The sequence below is a fragment of the Empidonax traillii genome, unplaced genomic scaffold (genome assembly GCF_003031625.1).
Source record: "Empidonax traillii isolate 1590-97213 ecotype Southwest subspecies unplaced genomic scaffold, ASM303162v1 scaffold229:size1690559, whole genome shotgun sequence".
In the NCBI taxonomy this organism is placed as follows: Eukaryota; Metazoa; Chordata; class Aves; order Passeriformes; family Tyrannidae; genus Empidonax; species Empidonax traillii.
Genome location: NW_020955422.1, coordinates 493,383 through 507,743, shown reverse-complemented (window position 1 = coordinate 507,743; position 14,361 = coordinate 493,383). Strand labels below are relative to the sequence as shown.

Genomic DNA, 14,361 nt, shown 5'->3' with positions numbered 1-14,361 from the left:
GGGGGAGGCTATGGGATCAGCAGCAGCTGAGGGTCATCACAGCACCACACATACTGGGGCACAAGTAAGGCCAAGGGCTCTATTGGTCGTGGCATGAAATGGCCAATTGGCTACCACATGGCTGCAGCTTCCACCCAGCAAGGAGAGGCCATGTGGACAGCTTCTTCTGGAGGGGACCTCAATAATATGGACATGGACCACTTGCTGCCTCTGGCCTTGGGACCTGGAGACAGTGTAGGATTCATCACAACTCTCAACTCTGACAGAAAAAATGGTACCCTTGCTCTGCCTGTAAACTGGACAGTGCCCTGAGGGAGCAGACACCACAGGCACCCTTGGACTACAGGCTGAGAAGTCTAAAATAGGGAACAAGTGTGCCAGTGTACCCTGACCCTGGTGTTTGTCTCTGCCCTGAAGGGCTGTACTCTACCAGACCCCCTCACCCTGGCCAGACTGCAGGTAGGGCAGCTCTGCTGGACTTTGAGGATTTTGTCCATGGGATATCAGCAGTGTCCCTTGAATGCCAAGACCAGTTCTCCACATGAGAAGTGTTTCTGTCGTCAGCAGTGGGGTCAAATCCACAGAGTCTAACAGTACTAGGCTTAACTAGAGTTTTATTCTCATCCCATTTTATCCTGTGTGTTCTCTGATGCACACTGCAAAACTCTTCCCTGAGCTGTTTCCTGCTAATGAAGTTATTTTAATGCATTGTGAGGTTTGGCTTGTCATGTTTCCAAGAGGCAATCTTATTGCTTTATCCATGCAAAGTTAAAGATCTATCCTGATTTTCTGTCCCTGTGACATTCAGAAGGTTCTTGTGCAAAAAAAAAAAAAAAAAAAAAAAAAAAAAAAAAAAAAAAAAAAAAAAAAAAAAAAAAAAAAAAAAAAAAAAAAAAAAAAAAAAAAAAAAAAAAAAAAAAAAAAAAAAAAAAAAAAAAAAAAAAAAAAAAAAAAAAAGACTTCCAGTCCCCAGGCTGATTTTGGGATGGTTTATACTATCTCTAAACAGCAGGTTAATTTCAGTTGACACTTATTTATGAAAGCCCAAAGTCTGGTGAGGTAATAAAAAAGTCAACTCACAGAGAATATATAGCCTTAGATTTTCTTACCTAACATGTTTTTATTTGGAGATTTATTGAGCAAAATAAAGATTTGGCTGGCAAATAATGTTATCAATTGCTCCATATTTTAAAATCTTTTGAAAGCACATACAAAAACCAGATTAATTTCCTTGTACACGATCTACTGTGGGGTATAAACACGTTTTATTCAGTGACTAGCCAAGAAAATGTAAATTAGCTGTCTGACATTTGGGAAATTCGTGTGGCTGAATTATATGACTTGTATATTTGGAAAACCAATAGGGTTTGTTAGTATCCAGGTGGATGTTAATTTTAAATAACAGCCTGGTCAAACGCTGAGGTTTGTGTTGAATCAAAGACATAGAAGCTTCTTCTGCCTCTGTCCTTTTACACTTGTACATTTAGAGGATTTGTTGCCTGAAATCAGTTTTCAGAGAGGTTGAAGGAATAATAATACATCTGGTCACTTGCAATCTTGGTCTCTGCTGCCCCGTTACTATTTGGCAAGAATATCTGCTTACATGGCCCACTTCTCACATCTGCGCAGAGTAAGAAGGTCCCCCCAAAAGACAGAGCTAGTGCTGTTGACTGGGTACAGCATCCCAGCTCCTCTCTCTATCTTTGTGGCCAATGAAGGATGGAGCGATAGCCCACCGTTCCCCACATAAATCTGCCATTCAGCAGGGCGAGGTTGAGAAATAATGAAGTCAGCACATTAGTGCCTAGCCTGCTGAGCTCACATTGCTGAAAGCTGCCGGTGGGTGAATTTCCCAGCGTTTGGAAACTTTGTCTCAGTTCTGCGAGTTTGCTCAAGTGTGCGATGGCTGTTTGCAAGGGAGCTTTCCTGCTGGGTGGGTTTGCTTTCCTCCTCACAGCTCAGGGAAGGTGAGAGTTCTCCTTCATGTCTCCCCTGCCCCCACTGCCGCCCCTTGCTCACTCGACAAACACAATGCTCTTCCAGCGGGCCTCCTCCGTTGGGGAGCTTTTCCCTCTCCCAACTCCCACACTGGGACATTTTTCCACATTTCCAGGATTATGGCCACTTTCACTTAGATCTATGTGTGTTGCCTCCACATACAAAGAAGCACTTGGGGACGGGATTAGTAGGATTAGAAGAGATTCACATATGTCCAGTTCAAGCAATTGGTATTCAAAGCTTTACACTTCCAAATGCCACCAAGAGAGAGAAAAGGAGCTGGGAGCTTGCTTTGCATTTCAGCACCTTCCTGCGGGGGACAGGGACTTTTGTCTGGGACGGGGGACACAAATCCCACCCCCACCCCCCTTTAATCCAACACCCCTTAGCCACCAGCTCTTTTCCTTCAGTGCCACCGGTGGGGCTCTGCTGTAGCCCTGACAAGGAGCTACAAGTATCGTGGCTTTCCCATTTCTCTCTTTAAGGCAGCCCTTCTGCAAACTTTTGGCAAACTGGGGTTTGGTAGGCAAATCAAGTAGTTTGTTACTGTATATCTTGTCTGATGCTGCAAGACAAGCAAGCATCACCGTGTTCAGAACATAAAAGGAAAAAAATAATCTTAAGAGTGCCTTTGCTCATATTAAGCTGAATACTTCACCCATAAGCAAACTGTTCATTCTGGCAAGGCAAATCCTTAAGGTAAAACAAGTGCATTAGGCATTTCTGAAAAAGCAGTGGGAAAATCTGCTTTTTTCCCTTTCATTTTTGATAGACTGCCTTCCTTGTTGCCTTTAGGGCAATGGTGGTTGTGATTTCCTGATTATTAGGCACATTAATAAAGGCAGAGTGTATGTTGCATAGCTTGCATTTTGGCAATCACTCCAAGTGTGAACAAATCATCTTGCTCAAAAATTAAGAGGAAGGCTTTAATATTAGTCAGCGTAACAAACCTCTCTGTAGCATAGTGAAAGATTTTTGAAGCAGAGGAGGTGGAGCCTTTTTAAAATACATTCATCAATTAATTAATTCACTCATTCTTTTGTTCACTCTTTCCGCTCACTAGGATAAAAGCTCTTGTTTGTTGTGACTTATTAAGGGACAGGAAAATAGACAACCAGAATAAAAAACAAAACAAAAAACCAAAAAGCAAAACCAAACCCCAAAACAAACAAAAACAACAACAAAACCTGAAAAACCAACCAACTAAAAAACCAGAAAAAAACCTTTTGTACCTCAGAGAATGTCCTCTGAGTGACTTTTTTTTTTTTTTTTTCCAGTAAGTGTATATTTGTTTCACATTTTTTAGGGCAGAAATGAAATTTCAGAATATATGAAATAAGCTGAAGAAAACTGAAATGTTGTTAAAATACCAAAGATGGACTCTTAGTTATTTCCATTTATTTTTATCTTTAAAAGGCATGGAATCCTGGGTGCGTATTAACTGAAATCAATATATTTAGAATTAATCTACTAATACTAGAGTAAGCCAGTACAATGCCCAGTGTGCCCAAATGTGCCAAGTGTGAGCTAATATTTTGTTAACTTGCTATTTTTGCAACTTCAAGTCTTACTTCAGTAAAAATACATGGGAAAAGTTGCTATGAATATCCAGATTAAAGGAACTAAGTATGTGGATTCTGATGATTTTAATAAGTCACAAAATTTTTCTGTATACAAGTGACTCTATAGGATTTCAGATAGATGGAAACCCTTAAAATACTGAAAAACATGGAGGCTATCAGGTGTGTACACGCTCCACAAATCTTCAGGGATTTCTGAATAGTTTGCATACACTAATGATGCAGGACTAGGCCTCTGCAATTTAGAAAAAAGGCAGCAATACCTGCAGAATCTCGGACTGCAACACACCAGCCAGTTGTGGAGTAGAGAGGTTCACCTAGTAAAGAAGCTGAAAAGAAGAGAACACAACTCAAAACACATGTACCTATGAACTTAATTTTAAATTGAATTTTGCTTTCAGAAGTGGTGAGAATAATTACGTCCCACTGCACGTGTGAACGTCAATCATACAGAGCTATAAAATGAAAAATAAATATTTCTTTTTCTTTCTCTTTATTTGTTATAGTTCTGCTTTTTGTTTCCTTGTCTTTCCTATCTATCTATCTATCTATCTATCTATCTATCTATCTATCTATCTATCTTATCTATTTACATACTATTCCCCTTAGTGAAGGTTTGACACATCTCAGTATATCCATATTTTTTGCGCCTGTTAGTCTCGCTGAGCTACGGGCAATAATTGTTAGCAAGAGTGGATTAAGTGTGTGTCATTCCACTCCAGAATTACATTATTTGTGTATGGAAGAACCTTAAGTATACAAAATACCTCGAAGAAAGGGGGTAGCATAGGAGCAGTGCCAGCTGCTTGTTTTGCTGTGTACAAACTGGTTGAGAAGAGGCTGTAGCTCCCAAGATCCTGTTCCATCCCATGCTTCCAGTCAGCAGTATTTCTGACAGCCAGACAGAGGACTAGAGGCACTAACTTCCACTGAGGAATCATTCATGTCTCATGTATTTCCTCTCTAAATCAAATTTGCTGGCAGTATCTGAAGCCACTGAGTTCCATATAAAGGTAGTGTTTTATCAGGGACCCAGCTAAACACCCCTGCAAGGAAGTATCTTCCTGACAAAGAGAAAAGGGATGATGGCTTCAGGCTACATCTGGATTCATGAAACTGCTGCTACTGGACACTCCCTTTTGGTTCGGGTGCAAAAGAATAACAGGCAAAATGGTTACAGAAATGGTATTAGCAAAGTAGAGAAGATAACTTGCTTTTCACCAGGGTGTTCTGCCCTGGAAACAGTTTTGCATAGCACTGGTGTCTGAAAAGAAAATGTGAGCAACCTTAGCTGAGCTTGGTGTCTATAGCTGGCATGGGCTCTCTTAAGATCTCATTATTAACATTTTGCTAATCGATTTCCTTCTTGGGAAACAAATATGAAAGGGTCTGCCCCCAATTAAAGCATTTTTGTTTAAAAACCAAATGATCTCATTGGAGTAATTAAGGGCTTCCTTAAAGTGCTCACTGGTTCCTTATTGTGAGGAACAGCACTGGTGATTTGAATTTTAGGGGCCTGACCTCCGAGTCTATTGAAACCAAGAGACATCAGTCAGCTTCAGTAAGGTTTGGTTCTGTCCCTGACAGGCCTCATAATAAGCAAACAAACACCACAGTTCGTCAGTGTTTCGATAGTGAATAATTAACCTTTGCCATAAGCTGGTGAGAAAAGATGATGTTGGTGGACCTAGTCTTCTCTCCCTCTCTCTCTTTTAAGAGACAGAGGTGGGACTTTTATGATCCTCATTTCTATTGTGTCTGAGCACTTCTAAGCCTGCTCCAAGCTGCTGAGAATTACAGGCTTCCAGTGTTATATCCGTAGATTTCTAAGTTTTCCAGTTAAATAGTACATCCTATGTTCCACCCCCAGCTGAAGGGAGGACCAAGAAAACCACCCTTGTCTTACACCACAGCAGCCCTGTACCTGGCCTTAAACACTTGCGTAGCACAACTGCTCCTGCAGTTACACTGTTGCTTGGGTTTTTTCTGAGGTGCACCTGGGACTGCCGTCCCCCTTATTTGAGACACGAACTCTTCTGAAGGGGGAGTTCTTCAGGTGTGGTGGGGCAATGACCATTAGGCTACTCACTACCATCACAATCCTCTCCCATGTGCCTGCTATCTGGCCATCATTCTTCTCTTTTGTACTTGTATTTGATTTTATTTTTCTCCAATGTATTTTATTTTCCATTTCTGGAATCAATTCACATCAACGGTGCAATAGTCACTGCAAATGGACTGCAACTTTAAACAAGATGAGAATGGAAAATGATTCACACTGTAAGGGTGGGAAAATGTGATTTATATGATGCAAAAAAGTTATTTTATATAGTCAGGCCTTCCTGAACATACGAAGTTTCAACAGCTCAGCTGAAAGAAGTACAGCAAGAGGCTCAGAAGTCATTTATAAAAACAGCCTTATGCTTTAGCCAGGCCAGATTTTACCATCGTTTCTGGTGTTCATTAGCATCTCATTGCACATGTAGTCCCATTGATCCCAATGGAACAAGCCCACACAATAGACTTCTATTCAAGGGTGGTGGAGGCAGTCCATACGCCCATCCCCAAACACTGAGACATGGCAAAGGTTTGTGAATAGACTGCAGATCATTTTTGTTGTGTCTTCTAGAATTTGTACTAGCCTATTATCAGCCTGTAAATATTCACTGGTAACATGCATTGTTTAAAATTGAGATACAAAATGAGACAGAGATTTTTTTTTCTTCCTCTTTAGTGAGTCTTGCATGCTTTCAAACGTGTAGTTGAAGAATTATTCAATAATTTATATGACTTTATTTGTTTTCACTATAGCTATGAAAAGTAAATTGCGTTAAACTTATTTGTTTCTGAGATGGCAAAACATTTCAAATTTTAGCTGTTACAACAACTATGTTTTCATTCTGACCTCATATAATGGTAAATATTTGAGAAACTCATAAAACAGCAGCCCTTCTGGGATTTCTGATGGGGGAGTATTTGGGGGGAGCTTGTAGGGAGTACTCTCTATCCATTTCCACTGTTTATAGCTGATATTTAAATAGCCTATGTGACTTCAAGACTAACATTGTAATCATCAACTATCTACTAAGCAGGGGAGGGTTCTTAAAAGTCAATGTGTGAATTTCAGTATCAAGTGTAATAAATGGAGAAAGTTCACAGTAATAAGAATGCAAAAAACTGCAAGTGATGTGGAAGATGAGAAATAAAAAGAAAGCTTGCTCATTTGAGAATGTTAATATTCTAGGTATGAATATGGGCCAGAACATGAAGGCAAAAGAGAAAATAAATACAGGCCTTTAAGCAGCATTATCATCCTTCAATGCTGTGACAAGCCAGCCGTGATTCCCCAAGTATGTGACAAGTTTGTTTGCCAGGAATGTCAGGTTTAGCCCATTCGGCATGTCTGAAGTGTGCCCCAGTGTCTGAGCTCTACATATGGGAAATGTGTATCACAGTCTCAGCTCTGTGGCTGTATTTTGGAGGTAGTGCAAGTTTTACCAACCACCTAAAAATAAACTATGTAGTGGATGCCTATTCAACAATACTGACTGGTTGGTGTTGTTTTCTCAAACACAGCAAAACATTTCACAGTTGGCTAATACCACAGCATGTCTGATAGCTGTAGAAACATTAAATTGATCTTTTCTCTGTATAAGATTCAGGGTTTAGGTGCATTCACCACAGGAAAAAAGAAAAAGAAATCATATGCAAATTGTTGATTAAGTGCATTTTATTGTTTATGGAAACTAATGCTTTTGATAGAAAATGTCATATATCAGAGGATTAGTGATTTGCACATATCTAATTAATTAGGTTTTGACATTTTAAATTTTATTACTAAGGTGACAGAAGTTTTTTAAACCAGTATTTAAATACAGAAAATAAAATGCCATCCTTAATTAACTGTACTGGAATGTCTGACACTTGCGTCCTTTAAGGTTATATCCTCCCCATAAGTAGTGCTTGGTATGGACCTCATCCCGTTGTCTTCTGCAGTTACTTCAAAGATATGAGTAAGGGCTCCAATTTTGTACTTAAAAACAAAGGCAGAAATCGTTCTGACCTCTTATTACAACAAATTAAAAAAAATATATGAATCGGGAAGAATTTTTTTGTATCCATATTATCTCTGGGTCTGTCTGACTGATGAATTTCACTATAGCACCCCGGACATCCTTCTCTTCCTTTTCCGGTCACTGCCCTCAAAGTGCACTACTACTGGAAAGCAAATTCGTAATAAATAAAAGAACTAAAGTAGTATTTCTGCCCATACACTTCGGCGATGCCAAAGTGTCAGATGATAAGATGCTATCAATCTGAATTATGCTGTCAATCTAAATGAAATTCATTAGTAATCTTGAGCAAAACCAGTATGCAGTTAGGGAATCTCGGCTGTCCTCTCTAAAATAAAATTAACTCCGTTTAGAAACAAACAAATTTCAGCTTTATGACCCAGTGCGGTGCAGCACAACCCTTTTGTAGCAGCAGTTGTCTCACAGAGAGACGGCCGAGAGCTTTTTTGTAGCGCACTGAACTGGGCTTCTTCAATAGCATCAACAATTACCTTACTATAGTGTTAACAGTTGTAACTATTTTTATACGGAAAGCACAGTTGTCAAATGTCGAAATTAAATGAAAAGCAAGCCGAGAAGTGAAAACTAAGAGCAATAAAACATAAAAACCGAATAGACTTCTAATAAACCCCAAAGAAAAATACATAACACTGGTGTAAACAGTTTTCATATCATGAATCAGATTCTGTGTTGCCGGCCAGGTCAATAAAGTCAAAGAAAGCACAAGATTTAATATTCTGTCATAGTAATGCTAAACAAGAGAAAATTCAACCAATTTCCATATCAAACTCTACGAGAACTAAAAATCGGGCACTGCCCTAAAGTGCATCCATTAATTAAAATCCAATATTTGAAAACGCATAATTTCCATTCTGAGCAGCCTGTGAAACCAAAATCCGCCCCGTGAGCAGCCGCCGGCTAAGTAGCAGGTTGATCTCCCAGGAACCCGCTCGGTGACGGCGCTGTGCGGGACGGGACGGGACGCTCCCGCACCTGGTACTCCCGAGCAGTTTGTCTTTTCAGAGAAAGCACCTTTCCCTTCCTCACCAAATCTCTTTGCTTTTGAAAGAATAGAAATTAAAAGGCAGGAGAGAGCATGTTAATTTGATAGAGCTACCACATAGCCTCATTTTTCACCCTCTACGACTCCCCGAATAGGAAAATATTTGGTTTTCTGACTCCTGGGGTTTGATTTCGTTGCTGTGCCGTCGGGGGCACTTTTGCTGTTGACTGAACCGAGACAGCGGCAAGCCCGGAGCCTCTCCGCAGCCCTATCTGGAGTGCCACTGTTCAGGGGGATGGCGGGCACTTGTCCAGCGGGGAGAGATGACGGCGAGCGAGCCCAGCCAGCCCGCCCCGGGGCAGCGCGGACCCCCGCCCGCCAAGGGCACCCACCGCCCGCCGCCGGGACGGGACGGCCCTGCCGCTCTCCGCCGGCTTAGCCGGAAAGTGTCCGGATCAATGTCCTCCCACGTGGCTGCGCCCACGAGTGGCACTTCCCACGCACCGCTCTGCTGAGCTGAGACCTTGACTTTTTTTTCCCCTCAATGCTTCTTTCTTTTTCTCTTTCTTTCTTTTTCTCTTAGTTTCCTTTCTTTCTTTCTCTTCTTCCTTTCTTCCTTTATTTCCTCCTTTCCTTCCTCCTTTTCTTCTTTCCTTCTTTCCTTCCTTCCTTCTTTCCTGCCTTATTTACTTCTTTCTTTCTTTCTTTCCTTCTCCATCTATCTCTCTCCAGCATCATCAAAGTAGAAGTGGCACAGGAAAGCACGGGAAGGCTGGACGCGCCAGGCAATGTTACGACCAGCAATCATGCTGAACAGTTCTGCCCATTTCCAAAACGACTTCCCTGATGGGACTCCATGTGCCCGGGATTTAACCCCGCGTAACTTTCTCAAATCCCTCCTTTGCCCTAAGGCGACCCCGAACGGAGCCGAGCCCAGCCGCCCCGTCCCGAGGGGGAGGATGTTGCGGTAGTGCAGGTGGGACCGGCCCGCATAGCCGAACCAGGGGTACTGGGGAGCAGTGACATAGTCGGGAAAGGAGAGAAAAAATTATTAGTAATATTCCTTCGAGTGATGAGACGACCTTTACTTCCCATCCCAGCGCCCTCCCCTCTCCTCTCCGCGATGCACTGGCGGCTCCGTAGTCCGGCATCGCCTCCCGCCCCCATCCCGATAAAACCCCCAGCCCGGAGTGGAGCGGGGCTCGCAGGAGCAGCCCGCCCTGCCGGAGGTGAGGACGGGACCCCTCCTGTTGCTTCCTCCGACGGCATCTTTTCGCTTTCCTCTTCTATGTCCCCGTTCGACCCGAACTTCCCCAAACCGAGCTGCGTGTCTGCTCCGGAGCGGCGGACGTGGGGATGAGGGGTGACAGCCTCCAGCCCCGAGGCCGGGGTTTTCCCCCCGATTCTGCGCGTTGTTATGCCGCTGCCGCCGTCACCGTATCAATTTTTGTTCATTTGCTTCACCCCGGCTCTGCGGGAGAAAAGGACTGAGGGAGGAGTGCGCAGCCCCCAGGAGCCACCCGGAGCGCGGCTCCGCGGGATGCGGAGACAGGCGGCGCCCGGCTCGGCGGGGGCGGACGGCGCTGCGGGCTCCGGGCCGGGCCAAGGTTCCTGCACGTATGTCCGACAAAGCTGTCAACTGCGGAAAAGTCTGAGTGGGTTTGTGGCTTTCGCGGTGGAAGCAGAATAAAGTCCAGGTCTCGCTGAGTTACATTTAATATATTCTCTTAAATATTTTTCTTTTCTCTTTTCTTTTCTTTTCTTTTCTTTTCTTTTCTTTTCTTTTCTTTTCTTTTCTTTTCTTTTCTTTTCTTTTCTTTTCTTTTCTTTTCTTTTCTTTTCTTTTCTTTTCTTTTCTTTTCTTTTTTTCTTTTCTTTTTTCTTTTCTTTTCTTTTCTTTCCTCTTTTCTTTTCTTTTTTTTCTCACCGCAGGTTTTACTGACAGTGCCGAAATCAGAAGGCTTTTATTTTGCTCAGCAGATTAACCACAATTAGACTCAGTCGGACGAAAATATTCCTCTTTTCCTTACTCTTCACCCTCCTCGGGGCCTGGACACTATGGAGGAGTGAGGCACTGCCAAGGAGATTTCTGCCGGGCCCTAAACGCCTTTTGGAAGATGAACACTCAGCCCGTCGATTTCGCGCGAGAGAGGGGGGCACCAGGGCCGGCTTTGGGAGTTCCAGAGCCCGTCCGACGCCTTTGGCTCAGGCCCTGTCCTGGCTGGCAGCCCCGCACTCATCGCGTACGCACCACCGGAGGCTGGAAAGATACGGTGGAGGACCACAGACCCTTCCCTGGACACGCAGACTCCTGCCGCCGTCCCCGCGGGGGGATTCTCACCTCCCCAGACCGGCAGACGCCGCAGGCGGCCAGGCCGGCTCAGTCGGCACCCGGGACAGAGGCAGAGAAGGAGCTCAGCCGAGAGCTGGGGAGGTGATACCCGCCCGGGGGCCCCGCCCGCCCTGCCGGCAGAGCTACCATACACCCCCTCCCTTCCCCGCGCCACCGCTGGCTGCGCCCGGTGCCGGACCCCTTCTACTTACTGGCGCTAAGGCCTGGGTATATTTGCAGCGCAGCCCCCCGAGTTGGTTCCCTTCCCGCCTGCGTCCGGCCCGGCCCGGCCCGGCTCTGTCGGTCCCGCCGACGGCCGCTCCGCCGCGCCGCCCTCCCGACGGAGCCCGCGGCCGCGGAGCCCTGGGGGCTGCCGGCCGCCCCTCCCACCTCCAAGCACACCAGTTTGCCGCCGCACCCTGGCTTTCCCCGTTTATTTAAAGGGAGTCACTGGCCCGGGGGGAGGCGGGTTTCCCAGCCAGCATCTCCCCGCCGCGGCTGCCCGAGCCATCATCGCTCATTTAAACAAAGCAGCGACCCAGGTACGAGGCAGTCGTGCCCAGCCCGCCCAGGCGAGGGCCAGCCGGTGCCGCACCACACACCCCGGCCGGGGGGGGACAGGGGGAGGGAAAGGCAAACAAAGCAGGAAATCCCGGCTGGAGCCGGGCATGTTGCAGGACGAGGACATCCTCCTGCCATAGCGGGGGGACTTCCCGGGGCGGCTTCTGCCCGCTGCCGCCCGCCACTGGGGTTTCCTGGACGGCCCCGAGCAGGCGCGCAGCCCTTCGCAGCCCCCTGCCTTCCTACTGCGGACGGGATGAGGTTTTATATTGGAAATGAAGGGGCAGGGGGAGGAGAAGGAGCGCACACGGAGCGATGAGTGTGCGGTGTCAATCAGAGGGGTTTTGTGTCTCCTTGACTCCTGATGGTCCGTGGCTGAGGTGTCCCGGGTGGCACCACAATGAATATGAATAGGGGTCCTTGCTAAATGGGACAGTCAAAGCGCACCGCCCTGAATAATGGCACGTCATCCTAACTAGACCATTATACATAGGAGGGCTCCTTTTGTCTCTGCTCTCTGCTGCAGCTCTATAAAAGCCCCTCTTTTTCAGGCTGAGGTTAGTCCAAGCATACACTAACTAGCCATCCTGTAAACAGGCTGAGTAACGGTGTGGAGAGAGAAAAGAGAGATTGAAGAGAGAGGGGGCTGAGGGGCTTTTTTCTTCTTCTTCCTCCATTTCCAGCCCTTCGCTGGCAGACCCTGCCATCCATTTATTTCTTTTTCTCTTCGATTTTGTTTCTTTTTGAAGGAGAGTTGTCTTGTTCCACAAGCTCCAGAGCAGGGAAGAGTTTCTTGCTCAGAAGCCTGAATACAATGAATTCTGACTCCAGCTCTGTCTCCAGCAGAGCTTCCTCGCCAGACATGGATGAGATGTACCTGAGAGACCACCACCACCACCACCACCATCACCACCATCAAGACAGCCGGCTCAACTCCGTCTCCTCCACCCAGAACGACCTGGTGCAGAAGATGTCCGGAGAAGGCCTCACCAGGAACGGCTCCAAGGCCGGAGGGGAAGGCAGCAAATACAAAATCAAGAAACAGCTTTCGGAGCAGGACCTGCAGCAGCTGCGGCTGAAGATCAACGGCCGGGAGCGTAAGAGGATGCACGACCTCAACCTCGCCATGGACGGACTGCGGGAGGTGATGCCCTACGCCCACGGACCTTCCGTGAGAAAACTCTCCAAAATCGCCACCCTACTGCTAGCCAGAAACTATATCCTGATGCTCACCAGCTCCCTGGAGGAGATGAAGAGGCTAGTCGGGGAAATCTACGGGGGGCACCACTCGGCCTTTCACTGCGGCACGGTTGGACACTCCACCGGGCACCCTCCCCACGCCGCCGGCACTGTGCACCAGGTGCACCCCATCCTCGGCAGTGCCTTGTCCTCCGCCAACACCTCCTCCTCCCTCTCCGCCTCCCTGCCAGCCATCGGCACCATCCGGCCCCCACACTCCCTGCTCAAGACCCCCTCGACACCTCCCGCCCTGCAGCTCGGCAGCGGCTTCCAGCACTGGGCGGGCTTGCCGTGCCCCTGCACCATCTGCCAGATGCCTCCCCCGCCCCACCTCTCGGCCCTCACCGCGTCCAACATGGCCAGGATCTCGGGGGAGACCAAGGACCTCCTGAAGTGACTCGGCGGGGCTCCCCCGGCCGCTGGGGCTGCGCCGGAGCCAGCGCTCCCACGGACGGGGAGGGGGCTGCGGCCGCCCCCCACCCCCGGGCCGCCGACGGACCTGTCCCCGCTGTCCCCCGCCCTGCCAACCCCCCTGTAACACAGGATTAGTGTAGTAAGGACCTTGCAAAGGTAATGTTATACCCGGCTCCTCGGGCGATGTTTTCTTATTATACTAACTGGAAAAAAAAAAAGTCCCCGTTGTAAAAAGAATGATAATGATAATAATAATAATATTAATGCCGCTGATGGTAATCAAATGTAAATGATTCCTTAAAATGTATGTAAAAGGCAAAAAAAAAAGACATGGTTGTCGTTGTAGTTTTCGCATCTACTAAGAGACGATGAGATCAGTTTGGGGCTTTCTCCCCTTCTTTTTCCTGGCTTTTCCTTTCTTTCCTTTCGCACGGCGACACCTCCGAAATTTCCCGCTCCAAACCTGGCTGCGCCAGCGCAGCGGCGGCCCAAGATAGCCCAGAGAGTGCATGCATGCTTCCCACCCCAGCTTGTCATTCGTAGGGACCGGCCATAGGCAGCTCCCCTGGCAACAGGGACTTCCGAGAGAATTCACTGAAGTTTTTGAGTGTGATTTATAGTTTGGGGGGTTTGCGGTTGGTTGGTTTTTTGTTTCTTTCTTTCTTTCCCCCAAATTTGGTTGTGATGCGGTTTTGTTTGCGGTACTTTTTCGTCTTCTCCCTGTGAAGAAAAAAAAAAAAATAGAGGAAAACAGTGCAAAACACAACACAACCATCCTGCGGATCTGTTTTGCCAAATCTCCCATCTCCTGCTCTCGGTGGAGTGTGCGAGTTCAGCTGGCTGGGATACTAATTTCTCCTGCTGGTTTTGGTTTGGGTTTGTTTGTTTGGGTTTTTGTTTGGTTTGGGGTGGGGTTTTTTTGCATTGCTATAGTTTGGTTTTGCATGCGGGGATCAGCTCTTGCCATATCAGTGACTTGTATAACTAAATCGGAAGTTTGTTGCTGTTTATTTCCTCTTCGGTACGTTTTCCTGGGATTTTGCTTGAAATGATGTTATTATTCATTTCTTTCGTTTGTTTGTTTGTTTTCGGTTCGGGCCTCAAAGACAACACCGTGTCTTTATTTTTTATATATTCTTGATAACTATCGATATATTTATT

General features: G+C 46.3%; 1 protein-coding gene across 1 annotated transcript; it reads left to right on the top strand.

Annotated features, from left to right (window-relative positions):
* The first annotated feature begins 12,141 nt into the window (after positions 1-12,141).
* OLIG3 (oligodendrocyte transcription factor 3) lies at positions 12,142-13,183 on the top strand. The gene has a single exon (XM_027888028.1). It carries the CDS (start codon positions 12,362-12,364, stop codon positions 13,181-13,183), a length of 822 nt encoding a protein of 273 aa, XP_027743829.1. The 5' UTR covers positions 12,142-12,361.
* Positions 13,184-14,361: the final 1,178 nt, after the last annotated feature.